The sequence below is a fragment of the Xenopus tropicalis genome, chromosome 3 (assembly GCF_000004195.4).
Source record: "Xenopus tropicalis strain Nigerian chromosome 3, UCB_Xtro_10.0, whole genome shotgun sequence".
NCBI lineage: Eukaryota > Metazoa > Chordata > Amphibia > Anura > Pipidae > Xenopus > Xenopus tropicalis.
In genome coordinates, this window is record NC_030679.2 from 78,064,693 (window position 1) to 78,088,589 (window position 23,897).

Consider the following 23,897-nt stretch of genomic DNA (forward strand, 5'->3'; position numbering starts at 1 on the left):
CCTGGACACTGCTAGCTCTACTAATGCGCCACACAGTCCAAGTACAAGCCTTGATGGAAATTGTAGTTTAAACGTTGCTTATTGCAGCTAAACCGAGCGAATGACGAACTACAAAGACCAGCATTCATTGCGCTGGAATTAAGTTGCGAAAATGATCGTCATTTGTTTGGTTCTAGCGTCACCCCAGTGAACTGAGCTGTAAGCGCTTGTGAGAACTACAGCCCTAAACCAGCGAACTTGCACACACTCTATAGGCAGCTCAGGCCTTGTGAGCAGGAATTATACAAAATGTATAATACATTATAATACATAGGAAAATTCTACTGCGAAAACATGACTTTTAATCATTTACACGTGACTATGTAGTTGTTGCTGAAATACATTTCCTACCATCCACCAGGCAGCTTATCCAGTGGGTGGATACTGGAAGTTGTAGTTCAAGGTAGGAAGAGTAGCCGCTGGAACTTCTCTTATTCAACAATTGATGTAAGTGGAACTCAGTTAAGCCACGCCTCCAGGAAAGTGTATTGATTTTAGAGAAGTGAATGGGCGGGATAAACCTCAGTCTGTTACTAAGGCAACGGACGCTTCCACAGTTGTGTTGCTTCAAGTACATGGGAGGGAATCTAGAGTGCGACCAAGTAAAGTGAGTATCAGATGAGCAGTGAATTTAATATGTAGTCACAGATTGCAAGGATCAAACTAAATCAGTCAAAAACTTTGTACTTATTTTAAACTAGAGGTGCCTGTACTATTGGAGCCGTGGCCTGCTTGTGCTTTATGCACATGTATGCACATTATGTCATTATACAAAGATCAATTTGCACTGATTTAAACTATATACTGAATTTACCTTAGACTGTACTGTTAACTCTATATTATAATACTACAATCTGAAACATTATTTTTACAGTGTGTTTTATCATATCACAAGCATTTTAATATTAAGTATTAGCTCAAATTAATATATGTAGAAACTGCTGTAAATTCATATAGTGAATAATGTACCCCTGTTGTAAAATATAGGCACATTATAAGTAACCATGACGTATAATATGCTCATATTTTACAACAGGGGGTACAATATTTATTATAATACAGTAAGTCATGTGACATTTGACATCACATCACAATGACATAATCAAGCGCTGATTATAAACGATGACATCACTAAGCTCTATTCATAAGAATATATATATGTTATAAGGATATAATATTCATGGCTCTTGTGTATTATATACATATAAATACATGTGTATACATCCACATACCATTGTTAATAATAATCTTTATAGGAACTAAACATTTTAAGTACATCATTAATAATGTTAATAACTATTTTAAAATATTAATAATGTGAATTTAAAAAAAGCCACACTCTGATGTGTTGCAAAGTATGTGGCCCATGTTTGGGTGACTTCAATTCATAGGGGCAGACATATCAAAATCTAAAAAAATGTGCCCACTTTCCATTAATTTCTATGAGATTTTTAGAAGCATGTTTATCAAATGTTAAACTCTAACTTCCACCCAGTGATAAATACACTTCTAAAAATCCCATAGGAATGAATAGAAAGTATTTTTATCATAACTTTTATCTGAAAGACATATTTTAATTATGCCGTTCAGTATTATAATGTATATTTTTTTAAAAATGCATTTTATATTCTAAGTTCCATTTACTAGCAAGATGAGCAGCTTAGGAGAGGAGAAAGCTGAATCGAGTGACTCTTCCACAGATGAGGAAGAAGAAGTGGAAGAGAAACCACTGTATCCTGTAGCTCCTTCTAAAGTATGGGGAGGAGATACTAAGGATATATATGCAAGTCTTGCCTTCCAATACTTGGATGAGGTATGAAACAAAAGCATTCCATCATAATAATAAGATAAAGATAGCTTAACGTAATAATGCAAAACACTGTTTACAGGCTTGATTGCACCATCTCATCATATATTAACTCCTAAATATGAATATATATGGTAAAAATATGTGGTTGTTTAAGCAGACACTTTGTATACAGAACTAGTTCTTCTAAAGCAGGGCTGTCCAAGTGGAGGCCCATGAGCTTGATGTGGCCCCCAGTTTTCTCTAGGGCTCTATAGACTTCATTGTATGAAATCATCATTTTATCATGATCTGGCCCTTCAACATACTGTATGTAAATTAATTGTCCCACTACATTTAATAAGTTGGAGTGCACTGTTCTACAGCATGGGATTCATCAGATAACTGTACTGTAGTTGTTATTATGGTTGGCACCATTCATGTAGTATAGTAAAATCAGATATATCTGATTCATAAGGAAGCCTACAGTGTGGTATTATGCAGCTAATATTTGTTTATCTAGGATTCACACAGTATGTGTATGTGTATGTCTTCATGCATTTTAGTTTGATCTTAATAATTTATCTGCCCAAAAAAACTATGGGAGGAATTTACTATCGCCTGATTTTTTTATGGTTCTTTTTTTAAGTCAAAATATGATTTCGTAGCATAAAAAAATGTGGGTTTTTTTTGGCAATTTATAATGCAACATAACCAGGACAAATCTGAAAACAAAAATACACCACCTAAAACCTCAAATTTTTTAACCTGCCCGATCGATATCTGGCCGATTTCAGGCCAGATTATCGGTCGGGCAGGTCCATCGTTAGAGCCCCTACACGGGCCGATAAGCTGCCGAATCGGTCTTAGGGATATCGGCAGCTAGAATCAGCCCTGTGTAAAAGTTATTTGTAAATGTAATTGCTATTGAAAGCAGAATTTGCTGAACTCCTGTTTGTTACTTTTTAAACAATGTTGCAACTGTCAGTCTCCTCCAGCAAGTTAAGTCTGTCAATCTTCTGCCTTGTGTTACATTGTTTCAACAGTCAGAGCCACCAGGGCAGAGAATAGAAAAGGACTGACAAACACTGTTTTTAATAGCAATTATATATACAAATAACTCAAAAATCATTACAAATTTCTGATAAATGTATATTGCAAAGCTGCTTAGAAGTTTTTTTTTTTTTATTAGGCAAAAACCTATATTATGTGTTGCCTTGTCCTTTAAGGCAACCTTTTCATGTATCATTTACCTTGTTAAAGTATAATGGATGTGTCTGTTTCTCTGTGTAGTTGTCAATAGTTATAGTGTCAATGCAATGTATATTTTTAAATTTCCGGCTTTCTTTTGGGAACATTTATTATAGGAATTTAAATTTCAGACAATATTAAAGGATTGCTGTCATGGGAAAACATGTTTTCAAAAAGAGGCATCAGTTAATAGTGCTGCTCCTACAGAATTCTGCACTAAAATCCATATTTAAATAGAACACATATTTGTTTTATATTTATTTTGACATTTGACACGGGGCTAGCCATTTCCTTACTTTTCTAGGTGCCCAGCCATGTGACTTGTGCTTTAATAAACTTCAAACTGTATTAATTGTGTGATATTCAAATACTTTTTATTTAATACAGAATTCAATACACAGAATAACAAATTCATATACAGGTATAGGACCTGTTATCCAGAATGCTCGGGACCGAGGGTATTCCGGATAAGGGGTCTTTCCGTAATTTGGATCTCCATACCTTAAGTCTACTTAAAACTCAATAAAACATTAATTAAACCCAACAGGATTGTTTTGCATCCAATAAGGATTATTTATATATTAGTTGGGATCAATTACAAGGTACTGTTTTACTACTACAGAGAAAAAGGAAATCAGTTTTAAAATTCTGAATTATCTGATTAAAATGGAGCCTATGGGAGACGGGCATTCCGTAATTCGGAGCTTTCTGGATAACGGGTTTCCGATAAGGGGTCCGATACCTGTACATTATAAAATATTATATAAAATGTAAAATTTTTTATAAATAAAAAAATAATTTAGAGACCACTAAAAATTATTGGAAGTTAATTGAGTTAAAATTCTCCTAAAGTTTTTTCACAGTTTTACAATTCATACAGAAATGGAGACAATAAAAGCAGTGTTAAAATTCAATTAGCAGCCAAAAACATGTGCAAGTACAGTTAGCAGCCAAGAAAAAGTGTTTTTGAAAGTGCCAGTGCAGTCCACTCCAAAATCCCATGACTTGTAAGTTCCAACAACCTTTCAACACTTGCATATTACTTAAACAGTGGCCAAAAGAATGTATGTTGTACACAGTTTCTATAGGGTAATCTTTTGCGTGCAGTCCAGAAATAGGGAGCTTGCCACAAAACTGTATACCAGGCTCAGTATTAATAAGGAAAGATCTTACCAAATGGTTGCTTACACACTTTACCCCTTATCACTGCATCTGATCTTTCTGTGCCCAGTCTTGTTCCACACTCCTCCATGCCGCTTGTCTGCAAAGGCTGCAAAATGGCGCTGCGTTCCACCAGTATGCATGCATTCCACCAGGAGGAACTAGGACTGCTTTGTATTTTCTATTTCAGTGAAACTGTTAATAGGAATATCATAGATATATTTATTATGTGGTCTCTGTAGTTTTGTAAGCATTTTGCTTATAACATTTCATAAGACTTCAATCTCTCCAAGTTAGAATGATATCACCGCCTTCCTTTCCCCCAGCAGCCAATCAGCAGAGCAATGGACAGGTAACAAGATAGCAGATTCCTGACACCTCTGCAAAAGGATCCAGCTGAAAGTGATGGCACCTCCATGGGCTAGTAGCACTGCTGGTACTGTTCTAAATTTTAGGGAGTGGGTAAACAGAAAAAACTGCCTAGACTGCCTCCCAATAATTAAGGGTGACTTAAGGAATTTCTCTGCCAGCTAAAACACACTGTGGAAAAACTACCCCATGTGCCATTAGCCTCAATTTGCTTGTACAGTAAGGAGATATCAATATATACACACACCTTAGACCCCCTTACCCTTCTGAAGGTTTCAGTATTGTGGAGATGAAGATGGTCAGAAACCTTTGCCATTGCTAAACGTTGCACAAAACCTTTGCCATTGCTCACTTGCCCCACCTAGTAGTAGACATGAGAATAGCATTTTGGAGAGTAGTAGTCGATTAGTTAGAAGTAGTGCAGGTTCCCCAATGGCCACTTTCCATTGGCATATCCTGGTACATGAGAATAGCACCCAAGGAGAAACCCTGTTTGTTATGGATAGTATTGACAGTACATTAAGCAGGAGAAACAATAGCTTATCTGAAAATATCTTTGTTGTGTAGCGCTGACTCTTTCTGAAAGCTCAGGTTTAGGCACAATGGACTGAGATGTCTGCCTACACACCAATATTAAAACTGAAAAAAAATACATTTGTTGGTTCAAGAAATTTTAAATGGTAGAGTGAATTATTTGCAATGTAAATTAGAAATAAACACCATATAAATCAGGGACCCCTGTTTTACCCGTGAGCAACATTTCAATAAAAAAACAGCTGGGGAGCAACACAAGCACAAAAACTTTCCTAGTAGGTGACCAATAAGGACTTAATTAGTAGCCCAATGTGGACTGGCAGACTACTACAGGCTCTGTTTAGCAGTACATATGGTCTTTATGCCTCCAAAACATGCCTCCAAGTCAGAGATTCAAAAATGGCCACCAATTTTGAGGGCATTGGGAGCAACATGTTGCTCACTAACCACTGGTTGGGGATCACTGATATAAATCATTACACAATCCCTTTAATATTATAAAACTAGTCCAGTTCTTCCAATCTACTTTCACAATACGTAGATAGTGTTGATAATTTTATGAATTGTTAACAATATTTTCTAGGCCAGTGCTTGTACTGACCCCCCCCCCTTGTTTTGTCCCAAATTAAAGGGCATATAAATGTTGCTTCCAGAGTTTATATGTGCAAGAGCCATAGTAAGACAGCATTGTAACTTGTAGTGTTCAATCAGCCATTCTTTTTCTAAAAGCCAATGCAGTGATTGAAGTTTGCTGCAGGTTCAGGGATAAATTCACTATGCAGTCAGAAGCCTTATGTCTTGTGTCACTCCCCTGTTTTGCCATGCTTTTGGGCTCTGGAGGGACAAATCCCCCACTAACCTAGGAGAACAGAACTCATAACATACACATTTTAGCACTTACAAAGACAACATATTGCAAGATTGTGTCTTTATCCACAGGGTATTTTGTTGGCAGTGGGGTTTCTCTTTATAGCTGTCAGTGCTATATGTTTCAATAAAAAGGTAAGAGGGGCTTTTGTCCAGGGCCACCAGGAAAGTGAAGCCCAACTTCAGCTATTTTAAATGAAGCATCTCCCAACATTTCCAGACCCCTTTATTTTGAAAAATAGCTTGTGGCATTGGAAAGATGGGGGCACCACAAATGAGAACTTTTGAACAGAGACTCTATTCTGTGTATTAACAACCCAGCATAATGACATGAAAATGAGGTGTAGTCATTTAGAGCATTTAGAGTATTGTATGTGAAGGGTTCCTAAATGGAAAAGTAAACTGACCTATGTACCACCAGCCATAGTCTGTAGGAATTCCCCATTTCTGCAGGAGTTATCCAAAATTCCAACAACATAGGTGCTATCTTGTCAACAAGCCAAGTGACAGCCCGCCAATCCCTCCTCTGGATTTAAGTGTACACTACAGGAAAAATGAGTTACCTAGCAACATGCTTTTATTGAAGCACCTATAACTACCAGCAGGCAAAGGGTGAAAGGGTGGTTCAACTTCCAAACAACTACTTGTAGTTGTTTCAGTTAGTAAACCAGGAATAATTATTTTATTCATTTGTTTTCTAGTTTTTATTTTTGTCAGTTTAGAGAAATTGTAGAAAAACAGTTATAATCTGCTACATGATTGGATACATTCCACAGCAGCATTAAAAGAATGTCAGCAACAATTGCACCTTAGATGACTTTAATAAAGCACAGGCAGAAAATATATCAAGTAGTCTAATTTTAACAGTTTGGAGGGTGTGTGACCCAGCTGCCAATCATGTATTGCCTTCCCCCCTTTATATAGCAATCACCTAACATGCTGCACATTGCCCCTTCTCATCGCTCTCACCTAGCATATGCACGGCAATATGCATCTGGTCTTTCTTTTGGTGCCTACACTAGATTTAGGTATGAGGGTTAGCTTGATGATAACTTATAATAAAATGGCACCTGTCTTCTTGCTATGATTGTAGATTCAGAAAGTATGAAGAAGACAGGGTTTGACTAATGTGTTTTCTACAAATAACATTTATTTTGATTGATTAATCGAATGCAAGGAATTATCTGTCAAGCTGAAGCCTGCCCAGTGGTATAAAATTGTCTAAACAGCTAATAACTTAGAAACTGTGAAGAATTAGATCTCCATTACATGGTAATATCATTAGCTGGCTTGAACAGGATTTGACCATTAGCTCTCTTAAGTGACTCTTACATATTTGCCTTTATTACAATAGGGCACTCAACACAGACATTCCTGATTTCTGGCATGTTTAAATAAAAGAAATGAAAAGCAGGAAAGACTAAGTATAACATAAAAGTCACCTCCCATGAGCTGTTCAGGGAATTGAGAAAATAACATTAACTTTATTATCACCTCTGAGACGCCTGCATGTCTGTATCAAGCAAAGCACTTTTGAAGAGTAGCAGGACATTTTATAATTCTTACATATAACACTTTCTAGTCATAAATATATATTGCCCTAAAGTGGCACTCTCATTTAATAATATAACGTATATAGCAATCTAATTTTGGTATATGTAAATGCATAAATGTACAGTGGAGGAAATAATTATTTGACCCCTCACTGATTTCGTAAGTTTGTCCAATGACAAAGAAATGAAAAGTCTCAGAACAGTATCATTTCAATGGTAGGTTTATTTTAACAGTGGCAGATAGCACATCAAAACGAAAATCGAAAAAATAACTTTAAATAAAAGATAGCAACTGATTTGCATTTCATTGAGTGAAATAAGTTTTTGAACCCCTACCAACCATTAAGAGTTCTGGCTCCCACAGAGTGGTTAGACACTTCTACTCAATTAGTCAACCTCATTAAGGACACCTGTCTTAACTAGTCACCTGTATAAAAGACACCTGTCCACAGAATCAATCAATCAAGCAGACTCCAAACTCTCCAACATGGGAAAGACCAAAGAGCTGTCCAAGGATGTCAGAGACAAAATTGTAGACCTGCACAAGGCTGGAATGGGCTACAAAACCTTTAGCAAGAAGCTGGGAGAGAAGGTGACAACTGTTGGTGCGATTGTTCGAAAATGGAAGGAGCACAAAATGACCATCAATCGACCTCGCTCTGGGGCTCCACGCAAGATCTCACCTCGTGGGGTGTCAATGATTCTGAGAAAGGTGAAAAAGCATCCTAGAACTACACGGGAGGAGTTAGTTAATGACCTCAAATTAGCAGGAACCACAGTCACCAAGAAAACCATTGGAAACACATTACACCGCAATGGATTAAAATCCTGCAGGGCTCGCAAGGTCCCCCTGCTCAAGAAGGCACATGTGCAGGCCTGTCTGAAGTTTGCCAATGAACACCTGAATGATTCTGTGAGTGACTGGGAGAAGGTGCTGTGGTCTGATGAGACCAAAATAGAGCTCTTTGGCATTAACTCAACTCGCTGTGTTTGGAGGAAGAAAAATGCTGCCTATGAAAAATGCTGCCACCGTCCCCACCGTCAAGCATGGGGGTGGAAACATTTTGCTTTGGGGGTGTTTTTCTGCTAAGGGCACAGGACAACTTATTCGCATTAACGGGAAAATGGACGGAGCCATGTATCGTGAAATCCTGAACGACAACCTCCTTCCCTCTGCCAGGAAACTGAAAATGGGTCGTGTATGGGTGTTCCAGCACGACAATGACCCAAAACATACAGCAAAGGCAACAAAGGAGTGGCTCAAGAAGAAGCACATTAAGGTCATGGAGTGGCCTAGTCAGTCTCCGGACCTTAATCCAATAGAAAACCTATGGAGGGAGCTCAAGCTCAGAGTTGCACAGAGACAGCCTCGAAACCTTAGGGATTTAGAGATGATCTGCAAAGAGGAGTGGACAAACATTCCTCCTAAAATGTGCGCAAACTTGGTCATCAATTACAAGAAACGTTTGACCTCTGTGCTTGCAAACAAGGGTTTTTCCACTAAGTATTAAGTCTTTTTTTGTTAGAGGGTTCAAAAACTTATTTCACTCAATGAAATGCAAATCAGTTGCTATCTTTTATTTAAAGTTATTTTTTCGATTTTCGTTTTGATGTGCTATCTGCCACTGTTAAAATAAACCTACCATTGAAATGATACTGTTCTGAGACTTTTCATTTCTTTGTCATTGGACAAACTTACAAAATCAGTGAGGGGTCAAATAATTATTTCCTCCACTGTATATCTTGATTGTCGCAAACTTATTTTGATTTTATAGTCAGTTTTCATTAAAAATCCACTGAATCCAGTATTTGCTTCAGAATTCCCAGAATTTTTGGAAACCATTCTTATTTAATCTAGGTCTTGTTTCCCTGTCACTATGGATCAGCCCAGTTAGCTGCCATATTTTCGTTATTGATAATGGCTCTGCACTGCTAGTCCTTATAATTCTGATCAATTTTGTACACCCAAGGTGGGGTATATGGCGTATAAAAATATTGGCAAACCACCTTTTGGACTTTAACTTAATGTCTCCTGTCTGCAATACTGCTACTTTACTTACCTATACCAAATTATGTTTCATTAACAAGCAGTGAAACAAACTAAAAAAGCAAGATATTTATTTTGTAGTTGTTGCATATATTATTATAGCTCATTTGTATTTACATTTATACAAGAAATGCATTATGCAGAAAGAAATTATAGGATAAAACATGATGGTGCAGAATACAAAAACAAATAAAGATTTAATACATACATTTATTTTTTACCAAAAATGTTGCAGTTCATGCTCATGGAGAGAGGCAGAAAATAATTAGTTCTATCTCTAGACATATCATCATATTATTAGATATAATTTGTCTATATGTAACTGCAGACAGACACAACTGATCATTACAAAGAGAATATTTATTTCCTCTGACAGCAAGGTGCTAATTGGCAGCAGTCTCATTTAACTGTTTCCTATAGCAAAAATATAGCAAAAAAGGCAGTGGCAGAAAAGAAGGAACATTACATTAATTTTAACACAATAGAAGTCTATGGTTTTACATTCAGCATTCAGCAAAACCTTTTCTGCACAACCTCATGTGCTGAATAATGCTGAAAAAAAAATCTTAAATAGGAAATTTAAGAACTGAAGTGTTCATTTTTCCAGCATTACTGCTTAAAGAAAAACTGCTTTCTAAATCGGCCACTAAATCTGTTTCAGCCTTATAGCAATTTAGATTTATGGTTATGGTTTATTTAGATGAAGCAGGGTTTTACATATGAACTTGTTTATGCAATATTATTTTTATAGAGACCTACACTGTTTGGGGGTATAGTTTTACTTTATGATTAAACATAGCAGAATATATAAATACAAAATGCAAAACTATATATTAATAGTGGTATATCCCAGAACTACAGTGGTGTGAAAAACTATTTGCCCCCTTCCTGATTTCTTATTCTTTTGCATGTTTGTCACACAAAATGTTTCTGATCATCAAACACATTTAACTATTAGTCAAAGATAACACAAGTAAACACAAAATGCAGTTTTTAAATGAGGGTTTTTATTATTTAGGGAGAAAAAAATCCAAACCTACATGGCCCTGTGTGAAAAAGTAATTGCCCCCTGAACCTAATAACTGGTTGGGCCACCCTTAGCAGCAATAACTGCAATCAAGCGTTTGCGATAACTTGCAACGAGTCTTTTACAGCGCTCTGGAGGAATTTTGGCCCACTCATCTTTGCAGAATTGTTGTAATTCAGCTTTATTTGAGGGTTTTCTAGCATGAACCGCCTTTTTAAGGTCATGCCACAACATCTCAATAGGATTCAGGTCAGGACTTTGACTAGGCCACTCCAAAGTCTTCATTTTGTTTTTCTTCAGCCATTCAGAGGTGGATTTGCTGGTGTGTTTTGGGTCATTGTCCTGCTGCAGCACCCAAGATCGCTTCAGCTTGAGTTGACGAACAGATGGCCGGACATTCTCCTTCAGGATTTTTTGGTAGACCGTAGAATTCATGGTTCCATCTATCACAGCAAGCCTTCCAGGTCCTGAAGCAGCAAAACAACCCCAGATCATCACACTACCACCACCATATTTTACTGTTGGTATGATGTTCTTTTTCTGAAATGCTGTGTTACTTTTACGCCAGATGTAACGGGACACGCACCTTCCAAAAAGTTCAACTTTTGTCTCGTCGGTCCACAAGGTATTTTCTCAAAAGTCTTGGCAATCATTGAGATGTTTTTTAGCAAAATTGAGACGAGCCATAATGTTCTTTTTGCTTAAAAGTGGTTTGCGCCTTGGAAATCTGCCATGCAGGCCGTTTTTGCCCAGTCTCTTTCTTATGGTGGAGTCGTGAACACTGACCTTAATTGAGGCAAGTGAGGCCTGCAGTTCTTTAGATGTTGTCCTGGGGTCTTTTGTGGCCTCTCGGATGAGTTGTCTCTGCGCTCTTGGGGTAATTTTGGTCGGCCGGCCACTCCTGGGAAGGTTCACCACTGTTCCATGTTTTTGCCATTTGTGGATAATGGCTCTCACTGTGGTTCGCTGGAGTCCCAAAGCTTTAGAAATGGCTTTATAACCTTTACCAGACTGATAGATCTCAATTACTTTTTTTCTCATTTGTTCCTGAATTTCTTTGGATCTTGGCATGATATCTAGCTTTTGAGGTGCTTTTGGTCTACTTCTCTGTGTCAGGTAGCTCCTATTTAAGTGATTTCTTGATTGAAACAGGTGTGGCAGTAATCAGGCCTGGGGGTGACTACAGAAATTGATATTGAAATTGAAAATTGAAATTGATAAACCACAGTTAAGTTATTTTTTAACAAGGGGGGCAATCACTTTTTCACACAGGGCCATCTAGATTTGGAGTTTTTTTTCTCCCTTAATAACGTAAACCTTCATTTTAAAACTGCATTTTGTGTTCAATTATGTTATCTTTGACTAATAGTTAACGGTTTTTGATGAGCAGAAACATTTAAGTGTGACAAACATGCAAAAGAATAAGAAATCAGGAAGGGGGCAAATAGATTTTCACACCACTGTATGCTTCAATTTCCTCTTACCCTTTAATCTAAAAGCATCAGGAAATGAAAGTATTTCTAAAACTTAAGTATAAATAAGTTGTTCCTACAGAGATGGCCACTGTGGGGCTCATTTTTAGCATGCATGTTACTTTACTAGTCCAGTCACCCATAGCAATCATTTTTGAGTCCAGTCAATTGCTATGAGTTGCTTATTATGTTATTTTTTTTGAATAAAGAAAATCCTGATCAGAGCTAATGGTTGTGAGTCCCTCAGGAAACTGCTAAATCTGCCCCTTTTTGTATGAGTATTTCTTACCTTTCTATAATTACATGTTGCACTACAGATATGTTATACCATCTTCTATTCAGATACTAGCTGAATATTCTAGGACAGTGCTGTCCAACTTCTGTGGTACCGAGGGCCGGAATTTTTCCGACCTACGTGGTGGAGGGCCGATAATGGAAGCCAGTTTTGACTACTCCTCTTTTTTAAACCGCACCCTCTTGAAACCACACCCATGTTATTACATGACCATACCCGTATTAATGGTTGTAGTACAGCAAAAACCTGCCATACTCTGCCTGCCCTACCCTGCCTGTGTGTGCCATACTCTGCCTTCCCTACCCTGCCTGTGTGCCATACTTGGCTGGTTTGTGCCATACTTGGCCTGTGTGTGCCATACTCTGCCTGCCCTACCCTGCCTGCATGTGCCATACTTTCACTGTGTTTGCCATTCTTGGCTGGTTTGTGCCATACTTGGCCTGTGTGTGCCATACTCTGCCTTCCCTACCCTGCCTGTGTGTGCCATACTCTGCTTGCCCTATGATGCCTGTGTGTATGGCACACACAGGCAGCCTACAGTGACACAATGCTGGCACTGCTCCTACAGTCTGCACAATAACTATATATTAAAAAACTTTTTAATTGAAGTACCACCTCAGTATATGTTCCTTTTGTAGTGTGCAGGGATTATTTGTGGGTTTCTACTGCTCCTGAGGTGTGAACAGGGGAACAATGGGGGTGATTACAGCCTGAGCCTGAGGTGTGAACACTGCAGGGGTAGAACAATGCAGAGATTAAAAGGTGTGAACAACACAGGGGATTACATGTTTAAACAATACAGCCTGATTACAGCCTGAATCTGAGGTGTGAGCAATGCAGGGGGCCAGTTAATCACAGTACTGATACCATTTAATGCTTACACAAGAGTAAGCCATCAAAGCAGCCAGACAGGTGGGGGGCCACACAGAGGGGGGTCGCCAGTTGGACAGCACTGTTCTAGGAGATGTGTAGATCAGTAGTGGCTAGACCAGAACAGACTGAAGATCCCTATTGTGCTTTATATTACTGCAGCCTGAAGGATGCTGACTTCCTAACATAAAATTATCCCCCTAAGCCCCTGATTAATTACACTCACGCTTGATATTATATACATTGGTGAATGATGCAGCACTGACTCACATAAGCATACTTATGGAATAAAATGACAAGAAGCAAGCATATATGTTATCTAGACTATAGTCTAGATAACATTGGAATTGGTCTTTATTTGTGTTTGATATATTTAAATTTCTGCTATGTCCATATCTATTAAGGGTGAGTGATACAGGTATGGGATCCCTTATCTGGAAACCCGTTATCCAGAAAGTTCCGAATTACGGAAAGGCCATCTCCCATAGACTCCATTATAAGCAAATAATTCTAATTTTTAAAAATGATTTCCTTTTTCTTTGTAATAATAAAACAGTACCTTGTACTTGAACCCAACTAAGATATAATTAATCCTTGCTGGATGCAAAACAAGCCTATTGGGTTTATTTAATATTTAAATGATTTTTAGCAGACTTAAGTTATGGAGATCCAAATTACAGAAAGATCCCCTATCCAGGTCCCGAGCATTCTGGATAACAGGTCCCATACCTGTACCAACAGTCCTATTATCTTTCAAAGAAATGTAACAATCATTACTTAGCCTACCTTCCTTTCTATAATAATAATAATAATAAAAATTGATTACCTTACCTGGATGGACTAATAGTAATCACTCTACTTCTTTTTTTGTAAAATAAGAGTATCCATTGCATCAAAATAAGATACAACATCCAAATGTGCCATTAAATACATAACCTGCAACATATGGTATGTCTAGTGTGACGGGTCGGCCTTTCCTATCTTTGTTACCTTTTTTTTCCTAATGTTGGTATAAAATGCATTTAAAAGGATTTGCCAACACCATTTTATGACTGCAAATAAACCTAATCAATTCATTTTCATGTACAGATGAACTTATTCCAACTAAAGCCACCCAGAAAATACAAAAACAAGTTGAAATATATGGTATCATTGTTAGACTTCTAAAACTGCAAAATTCTCAGCATTATTTTTTTATTAAAATACAGATATGTAGAAAATATATAACATATTTGCTTTAAACGCAAGTTAAAGCAAGTGGAGGTTAAGAAATAACTGTGGTGGTCTAAACGGAGGAAGGACTGTCCTCTGGCTTTTAATGCAGGTCCCTTGGGAGACACAGACAGTAATATGCAGTATTCAGTTAAGCCTTGGTTCAGCATTAGATAATTTCTAATATCTTTTACATAGCTAACATTAAAAATGAAGTCAGTTGTAAAAGTTCTTGCTAATCTTGGAAAATATCTGAAGCGCAATAAGTGGCTGCTTGTTTTTTAGTAAGAGACAAAATTCTTTTATTTATAGAAAACATAGCACACACACTCTTTCATAGCACATATAAAAAGTTGTATAATAACTGTTGCAACATTTGCACTAGTCCAGTTTTTTGTCAAAATAAAGGATTTTGATTATGATGCTTTGAATGAAGCATCATAATGAAGTTAAGTTTCTGACATTCATTGAGTTGGGCCTAGAAGTTTTGGATCTGCACTGCTAAAAAATCAATATTTGATAAAACCATTTACTGGTGATGGCACAGTTCTGAATTTTGAGTTTTGAATTTTAATAAGCGTTTAGAAACTCTTGCTTTGTTATCTGAAAGCATTTTATATATGCAGATCTGAACTACCTGTTTAAGAAATGAATAATAATGTGACTTTGTGTTTATGTGACAACAGCAAAGCTTACTTTAAGTTAGTTGGGCTGAATTTCAGTGATAAATTGTTCATTATTTTATTCACTTCTGTGGTTTGTCCTGTAATCTGTATGTACATACACGCTGACATCATTCCAGCAAATTATTAGCCAAGATACTTTTTTTATGAAGCCTTCTGGGATTAGTTGTTTTCTGTTCTTCAGCAGACAGTTACTTGTACCTCACTCTAACACCTGCAGTAGGCTTCCAAAAGCTTGTCTTCTATCTCCACCCCTTCCCTCTTACATCCAAGTAAATACAAATACAGATAAGCACATGCTGACAATTCGCCACTACACTTAAAAAACTAGTTTTGCCTGCACACAGAAGAACTTAATCTGCTCTGGTGCAGGCACACAGGCGATATCTGCCAACAAATGCCAAGTCTTGCATTTGTTACTTTATTAAGTTTACTTTATTGCTTACTTATTTTCCTGCCATCTTTTTGTGTCATGCCCAAAATTATTTGCACTTGCTTTGTTTAAAGGCAACTTTAACCACCATTCAATATTTGTTATGTATGCTTACATTTACATTCGAAATCTGCTTCACTGATCCTCAATTTACGTGTTTTCAATGATCAGATTTACATAGCAACTGAAAAATACAGTAGTCATAAAGTGAATTACAGTTTAAATAATGTCACATTCATCAAGAGCAACTGTTATAGAAAGTTGCTGTGAAATCTTACTATAGAATCTCACCATAAGTGCACTGAAATTATCAACAGGAGCAAGGGGCAAGTGCAAAAATAAATAATGCTAAAAAGTTATAAATACTTGTAATTATACTGTTTTGTTTGGTGAGCTTCTCCTTAAAGGAGAAGGAAAGTCATTTTGGCATTTTGCTGCCAATAGATAAGGCACATTAGTGCCACCTAGAACGTTATATTTATTCAGCAAAAAGCTTAACCATACCTGAGTAAACAGCCCTAGAAGTTCCCTCTGTTTGCTTAAGATTGCAGTTGCCATTTCAGCTTGGCCTTCGTAGCTTCCTGCTGCAGCTCTAACCGTTGGTAGCTCAGATCACACATTCTGATGGAAGGGGGAGTGAGTTCTTGGGAATTCTTTTGGGATGGGGGAGCAGGAGAAGAGAGAGCTGTGCCATCCCCAGGAATAAAGGATTTTTCTGAGAGAAGTCAGATACCAAAGTACATGTATACACAAAAGAAGACAAGAAATCCTGTTTTCTTTTGATAGAGGAGTGCTTATGGCTGTATTTAAATAGACCTTTCTGATAAAGCTTGCTTAGTTTTCATTTTCCTTCTCCTTTAAAGTATTATAATAAAAGATTTTAAACTCCATAAGGCAGGGTCTCAATTCACCTAAAGATGCATGTTAAACTGCCAACTAGCAATTTTGCTCAAAAAGGTTTGTGCATTTTTTTCATATTTCTTTTTAAAGGATACCCTTTTCTTATGACATATATTTATGTTTAGCCCAAGGGTACAGATCTACAGAATTTCTTTTTGTAAACCATTTTGTGATGTGTTGAAATGTCACAGGGATATTTATGAAAACACAAAACATTTCATGTAACTTTTTATTAGGGCCTGAAGCTTTTTGGTCTGATCATCATTTTAACAAATTTAAAAGTTTGCCTGTAACTATTAAGATGTTCATCTGAGACACCAGTCCAGGTACCCCAGAAAATGCCATTACGCACTCCTTTGTAGTCATTCTTATAGTATTTGCCATTAAGATTAGCAGACATGCATGCATCAAACCACCAGCCAGAACTATAATACGATCCACAGTTTCCAGAGGGATATCTGTCATTGTCTTTATCAGGTGTAGTAAAGAATTTCTGATCATGGTTGTATTGCTTACTAAAATGTAAAGCATCACCTGCTGTACCACTGTAGCCACCAATAGTTAGCCGATATTTAAGATATTCATTGGCTACGTAAAACTGATCATACTTAGCATATTCTCTATTACCCTTAAAATCCTCAAGCTCAATTCTTAGTATCATATCAGTGCTTTTGGTTAAAAGATGCAGCTTATCATTTCCTAACCAAAACTCTCCAGTAAGATTCCCAAAACCATTTTTATATTCATTCCAAGTCCGATTGAAACTTGTGCTTCCATCTTTGCGTATTTGCACCACTGTCCATCCTCCTCCCATAGATTCCATGTCACAGTATACTTCAAATGTTTTGTTCTTTTCATCCGGTGTCACTCTATAACGTCCATCCACCTTTTTACCTATCTTATAGTAGTCAGAGCAATCCTTGTATAGAAGTTGGATACCTAAAAATAAAAAGAGAGTAATCAATATATTTGCCAGCTCTGAGATGTTTCTTTCCCAAATACGTTTCTTTTGCTGTTTCCTTTTTGTATTATGTAGTGTAAGATATATGTGCCTGAGTTGTTGATCCTTGAAGACATGGTAGCCTAAGATTTTTTTTTTGGTGGATCTGGCATCAAAATATGAACAACAGCCCAAGGTGACCACAACCCTTTAGCAGTCCAAATCTGTGCTTCTATAATGCTAATTTTAATTAACTTTGACCTATGGTATATGGCAGCAAAGAAACCAGTACATCCTGCTCTGGAATGGATTAACAAACAGCTCTGTAGAATCAAGTTCTATGACAGATATAGCTATATAGCTTCACTTTCTGGTAATGTTTGGAAGACCTCAAGGTTAGCTTCTAAACATCAGCCGAGAGAACACTGAGAATGTGCACTGCCACTGAAACATGATAGTCTACTAACCTTCATAAAATAAGGAGCTGTTTTGGACAGTTTAAAGGTATCACTCAATACTGTTATAATGATAATAAACCTCTGGGCTGGCTAAACCCTAGAAATCAATGGTTCAGTATCTCTATAACCGTTATGATCCAGTTATTCTGTTATTTCAGGATGCTGTTTCTAGTGTCAGTGACACGCACATGCTTACTGTGCTTTGGGTTGCTGTTGAGAAGCAAATCATCAGGCATAAAGTTAAATCTGTCTGTTATAGAAGCTGATGCTACAGGGCTGATTAATATATTCTGACAAATTACTCTGGTTTTTGAGCTACCACGTAATATGAATCTAAATTAATTACTATCAGCCTTGTACCATGACTTTTATATCTGTACTGTATATTGTAAATTGGTCCCTAAGCTCAGGTGACTGGCAGATGCGCAGAGCATGTGCAATGAATCAGCAGAAAAAAAGATAAGCAGCAACAACGGAAATCTTTAGAGGAACAGAACTTTAGTGCTTTAGGGCTATGGTTACCTTTGGGCTAATCAGAATCTCAAAACATAATGTACAGCATTTCTAGCCTACTTCTTTTTTGGCCTTTACTGGTCCTTTAAGGCTTTAATTATCCTTCATGTTATAACTTTTATATGGTCACAACTTGTCTTTAGAAGGTTGCAATGACTGCATGCAGACAAGTGTTGTGTGTTGCATACCAGCTTAGCAAGTAGTATAACACATGAACATGATTGCTGCCTTATCATGCATTCAACTGTGTTTTCAGGCAGTACCCACCCTCCTAAGAAAACCGACAGCAATAATGCTGCCAGTGTGACAAGTAGTATCCTTTTTCCTTCACTATTAACAGGACATCCCCAACTTTCTAGCCCTTCAGTGATATTGTCCTGCCAAGAATATGCTATAAACTGCTGCATGCTAAAAGTTTGTATTTTCCCCATACAGAGAGCTCATACAGACATACAAATTTGTAAGTTTTCTATATGGTAAAGATTCATTTTTATGTGTGTAAAAAATGGCTGTCCCACCAGAAGGGAAATATACCAACTGAGATTGTTTAAAGAGATGTTTAAAGGAGAAGGAAAGTAATTTTGGCATTTTAACGCCAATAGATTCACCACATTAGTGCCGCCTAGAACGCTATATTTATTCAGCAGAAAGCTTTACTATACCTGAGTAAAGAGCCCTAGAAGCTCCCTCTGATAGCAGCTGCCATTTTAGCTTGGTCTTGGTAGCTTCCTGCTGCAGTTATAGCCATTGGAAGCTCAGATCACACATTCCTAAGGGTGGGGGAAGTGAGTTCTTATGTATTCTTATGGGAGGGGGAGAGTAAGAGAGAAGAGAACTGAGCAGACTCAAGCCCCAAACCTCAAGGAGCCCTAAAAGAGAGAAGTCTGATACCGAAGAATGTGTTCCCAACAAATTCTGTGTTTCTTTTGATAGAGGTGCAGTTTTTCTATGAGTGCTTATGACTGAATTTACATATACCTTTCTGATAAAGCTTACTTAGTTTTTACCTTTCCTTCTACTTTAAAGAGAAGTATGTTTAAAGAAATTGTTTAGAGGCAGATAAGTAGGCACATGGAGTGAAATTCTAGGTAAGGAGGGGGTACTGCTTCATTAAAATTATAAAGATGTACATTTGCAGAGGCAGTAAAGCAGAAGACTCCAATCTGTGACTGCTTGGCTATACCTGCAGGGTAACTGGGTTTAAATGTTATACTGGACATGCATCTGTGGCTGTGCCTTCTTACTTGCAGTATACTTTATAATATTTATGGTAGTGTCTTCCTAGTCTTACTAGGAAATGGTGGACAATGTAGTTAGCACAGTGGTTTCCTGTGTCATTTATTTATTGAGTTGGACACATATCTTCACAGCTGTGTTTGGTGATAACATATTATAAACCTATCACTACTCTCAACCTACTGGCTACTAGCTTGTAACGGAAATTACAGAAAAAGAGAACTTTGTGTCCTGCAGAAATCATAAACAGTAATATTTCACTCATGTATCATAAGGGAAATTTTATCTGCAGCACAGGAAACCTATTTTACTTTGTCCACAGGGATGTATAAACTGTGACAGCACTTTCTAAGTTATTTAGAAAAGCCATTTAATGTCAAAGATATGAAGATAACCTACACTACTATGAGAAATATGTTTTATTTATGTTAAGGGATACACACCCTTTGTTGAAATTGATCTGGAACTAGCTAGACTTGTCAGATCTCAGAAAAACCTACTGATTTTTATTTTGGAACACTTTATATAGTATGCTTGGTGTGTCAGTGCCAGGTGCTTGGGGGCCACATTGTGCCATGAAATGTTGGGGGGCAATGGAACAAGAGAAAGAAAGGTGAAAAGGCAGGGTTCACATGGAGAGAGCCAGACGCAGGGACTATTTGCCCAACCAGCCCTGGAACCCTGTGCAGCTGGCAACACCTTGTGAAGGGAGGCCCGCCAAAATGGTCCCAGTTGGGCCCTGTAGTTTATAAGATTGGCCCTGAGTATTTGTTCCTTATCAAATGGAATAAAAGACACTTTTTTGTAATTGCCTTAAACTTGCTTTGCAAAAAATATTTGAAATGTCCTTCTAGTACATAAAACAAATGAAAAAATGTAATAATACAAAGTGTTTGATCCCCTTCTCCGCTGTCACACTACAGGTGGGGTTTCACTCTTTTATATGTATACATTTGTGTGCATATGAAAAGAAACACTGAAAAAATAAAATTCCCATTCCTTATTCACATTACACTAATTATTGTCCTCAAATGACTCTTTACACTACTGTTGCCTTGGCTCTTCCTGGTGCACAATTGCCAACTTTGCTTGTTTGGGCAGCAAAACAGAGTGACTGTTTTAGCACATTCCAATCTGCAAAGCAAGCTACTCTACTAATAATTGGGTTTTGGAAACTTCATTTCTGTGGGTGTTAATGTGGTAACATGGAAAATGTTTTTCCTGGTCCAGAATCCCATAGCAATCAATCAATACTAATTACCGAATGCCTGTGTTAGGTTATAGAACCAAGACAAATGTTGCCTGTTTTGCTTCTAGCTAGACATGAACAACTGATTTGAATCACAGAGAGGATATGTTTCCAATTATTAATAGTGTGTTATTAACTATTAAGGTGATTGTTTTACTTTTATTTTATAAGGGCCATGGCACGCTCTGTATTCCTGGGTAACTAAAAATGCCAGATGTTTGTAGCCTATTTGACATTATAGTACTTGCTCTGTAACAGCAGAATTTTGTTTGGACTGTCCCTATAGCTTTAATTAGCCCCAATGCAGCACTTGGAATACAGAAAGTATTGCTCTCACTCACTTTAGCTCTTTGCCAAATCTTTTTTTTTTTTTTGGAAACTATCACGTGCAATAAACTGCTGCGAGCACCCTTTAGCAAAGGCACCTGTGTCTGTGTTGAAATGTGTAGGGTTTTGTTAGTTTAATCATTCTAAAATCATTGCCAATATATTATTAAATAGGTCACATCACATGTACATTTTCTGTTATTTATCATTTGTCTTTCATTCTATAGACATTTAAAAACAGTATTATCCAGATCATTAGAAATGCACATTAATTAGTTACATAGTGATTATGGGTTAAAAAAGTAACCAGCCCTTAAGTGTATCATTTAGCATCACTAAACCGCATTAGACTAAAACTCAACTGCAATATATGTATGTACTGTTTATGTGTATAATAATACTGTGTATATTGCTTTTTGTGTGTTATTGTGTGTGTGAAATATACAGAAACAGTTAACAGTTGAACACACTGGAAATATGCTTCTGACAAGTTACTGATGCAGATACTCCGACAATACAGGAATCCGGGGTCCAGTTCTCTGCACTCCAGCTGCTGAAAACTGTACCTCCCAAATCCTCAGCTAGTAAAGCTTGGACTTCTAGTTCACAACAACTTTGTTGTATATTATAGTGAAAGTAGAAAGGGAAAGTTTTCCATGCAGCACTCCTATTTAACAGAAATTGGAACTTGTAATAAGCAAAAAATATATTTTTATATTTTTATGGGATCTATTGTGTGAAATGCTTGGGATCTGGGTTTTCCCAGATAAGGGACATTTCTGTAATTTCGATCACCATTGTGCTTTAAATATTAAACCCCATATGGGATTGTTTACCACCATGTAGATTAGTTAGGATCATGTACAAGGTACTGTTTTATTATTACAAAGAAAAGGGAAATAATTTATTAAAATTATTTACTTAAAAAGGAGTCGGTGGAAGATAGCCTTCTCATAATTCAAAGCTTTCTGGATAATGGGTTTCCAGATAAGGGATTCCTCACATGTAATACCATTTGGTTAAATGGTAATTGTATACTTAACTTAGTTAATGAATGTTACCCTTAAATAAGCCAAATAAATAATTATACTATGTTTGTTAAGAATATTGGTTTCTCACTGCCTTTGAACAATAGGATTACTATAGAATATTGTTCAAATAATTAAAATGATTTTGTAGAGTGCATGACAAATACTTACTTGGGTTGGCTTCCAGTACTGGACAGTTGCTTGAGCATTTGTTGTCTAAATTGTTGAGAGCAAATGAAAGGTTAATCATTTTCGTGTCCACATATTGCTCTATAGTGTTCATATTAATAGGGCTCATCTTTCCCAGCTGCTCCTGAAGAGAGTTTATCTGATTTCTGGCATTTTTCAGACTGATTGACATCTTCTTCACCTTTGATTGCAACTCGTGTATATTGTTGTCCTGGTCCCCATTAGTAGACTCTGGATTTTGTTGCCCATTGTCTTTTTCTGGGGTATCATCTGCCTGCAGCTTGCAATCCTGACAGGATTTCTTTAGGGCATTTACTATTTCCTTAAGGCTCTGTACCTCCTTGATTGTCTTTTCAAGGAGTTGGAACTGTTTTGGTAGCTGAATTGTCATGGATGGTAGGTTTATCTGGTAGGGGCAGTTGCCATCTTCATCACATTTGCCCCCATTTTTCATTCTTATAGAACAAGAATTACCCACCTTTTCCCCTAAAGCACTTTCTTCTTCTGTTCCAGCATGCACTGCTGCCAGGATAAATAAAGTAGTTAAGCAAATGAGAGTCTTCATCTCGGCAGAGTCTGATCTGGGAAATGCAGAAATCAGCCTCAGTTTATATAGAAGCAGCAGCCTACACTGTAAGAGGAAACTAGCTTTTCTCAGAAATGGGTGGGATCTTTATATCAGGAGGATGTTCTAAAGAACTTCCTCGGAAAGAGAAATTCTGTTTAAATATGTGACCTTGCAGATGTGGCACCTGCTATAAAATACATTTGCTACTATTGTTGTTTACTTTAAATCAAAATTGTTACATGATTAAAAACAAAGAGAAAACTGGTATTGCAGTGAGAGGATGCTAGGGATTGAGAAACAGGTGCAACACAAATGTTTGGCAACTATAACAAGCTGTCAGAAAGAACTAATATTTAACTGATTAAAAATGGTAACGTTTTACAGCTTTTTACAGCAGAATTCCAGAATTATACAGAGTGTAGCATGAAGCTAAAGGACAATAAAGTAATATTCACGGGGGGGAATGTGTGAAAATAAACACCAGGCTGCTCATGTCCACTGAAAAGGGCACCAGCTCTGAATACTATTCCTTGAGAGCCATGCTGCCATCTATGCATTGTTTCCCAGCAGTCCTCTACAGTGTCATGGACACCGTGTATGCACAGTAGAGTGATAACAATTTTACTCCATTGCCCATGCGCACAATCTGGTACTTGTGAAAGCATACCGATGGTTACAAGGCAAACATATGTGCATCTTAACTTGATAATGATGAGTGGCAGATATGCATTGTTTGTTTGTTTTTTTTCTGTAAAAGTGATTGTCCTCCCCATTTAAAAGAAGAACAAAATATTATGATTAAGTTGGATTTATCATTTTATATCTGTTATGCCGCAGAGCTCGTGGATGAAGCTGAAAGTGACTACTGCATTTCATGTGTCACACCTGCA

The 23,897-nt window shown here is 37.2% G+C and overlaps 2 protein-coding genes across 2 annotated transcripts in view; one reads left to right on the forward strand and one right to left on the reverse strand.

Annotated features, from left to right (window-relative positions):
* Positions 1–370: 370 nt before the first annotated feature.
* ccdc146 (coiled-coil domain containing 146) overlaps positions 371–23,897 on the forward strand; it is an 84,602-nt gene continuing 61,075 nt past the window's right edge. Inside the window, exons 1-2 of the mRNA XM_018092324.2 lie at positions 371–646; positions 1,674–1,852. Of these exons, the coding sequence (XP_017947813.2) occupies positions 1,691–1,852 (162 nt within the window). The 5' untranslated portion in view covers positions 371–646; positions 1,674–1,690. The remainder of the gene's footprint in view (positions 647–1,673; positions 1,853–23,897) is intronic.
* fgl2 (fibrinogen like 2) lies at positions 16,715–23,057 on the reverse strand. The gene is made up of 2 exons (XM_002933088.5): positions 22,422–23,057; positions 16,715–17,438 (listed from the first exon to the last, which is right to left on the reverse strand). Exons 1-2 carry the CDS (start codon positions 23,002–23,004, stop codon positions 16,732–16,734), a joined length of 1,290 nt encoding a protein of 429 aa, XP_002933134.2. The 5' UTR covers positions 23,005–23,057; the 3' UTR covers positions 16,715–16,731.

Excerpts from the sequence above, each read along its gene's own strand:
- fgl2 (XM_002933088.5), bottom strand. The coding sequence starts at position 23,004 with ATGAAGACTCTCATTTGCTTAACTACTTTATTTATCCTGGCAGCAGTG. Across the intron at positions 17,439-22,421 it reads AGTACTGGAAGCCAACCCAA|GTATCCAACTTCTATACAAG; the intron begins GTAAGTATTTGT and ends TTTTATTTTTAG.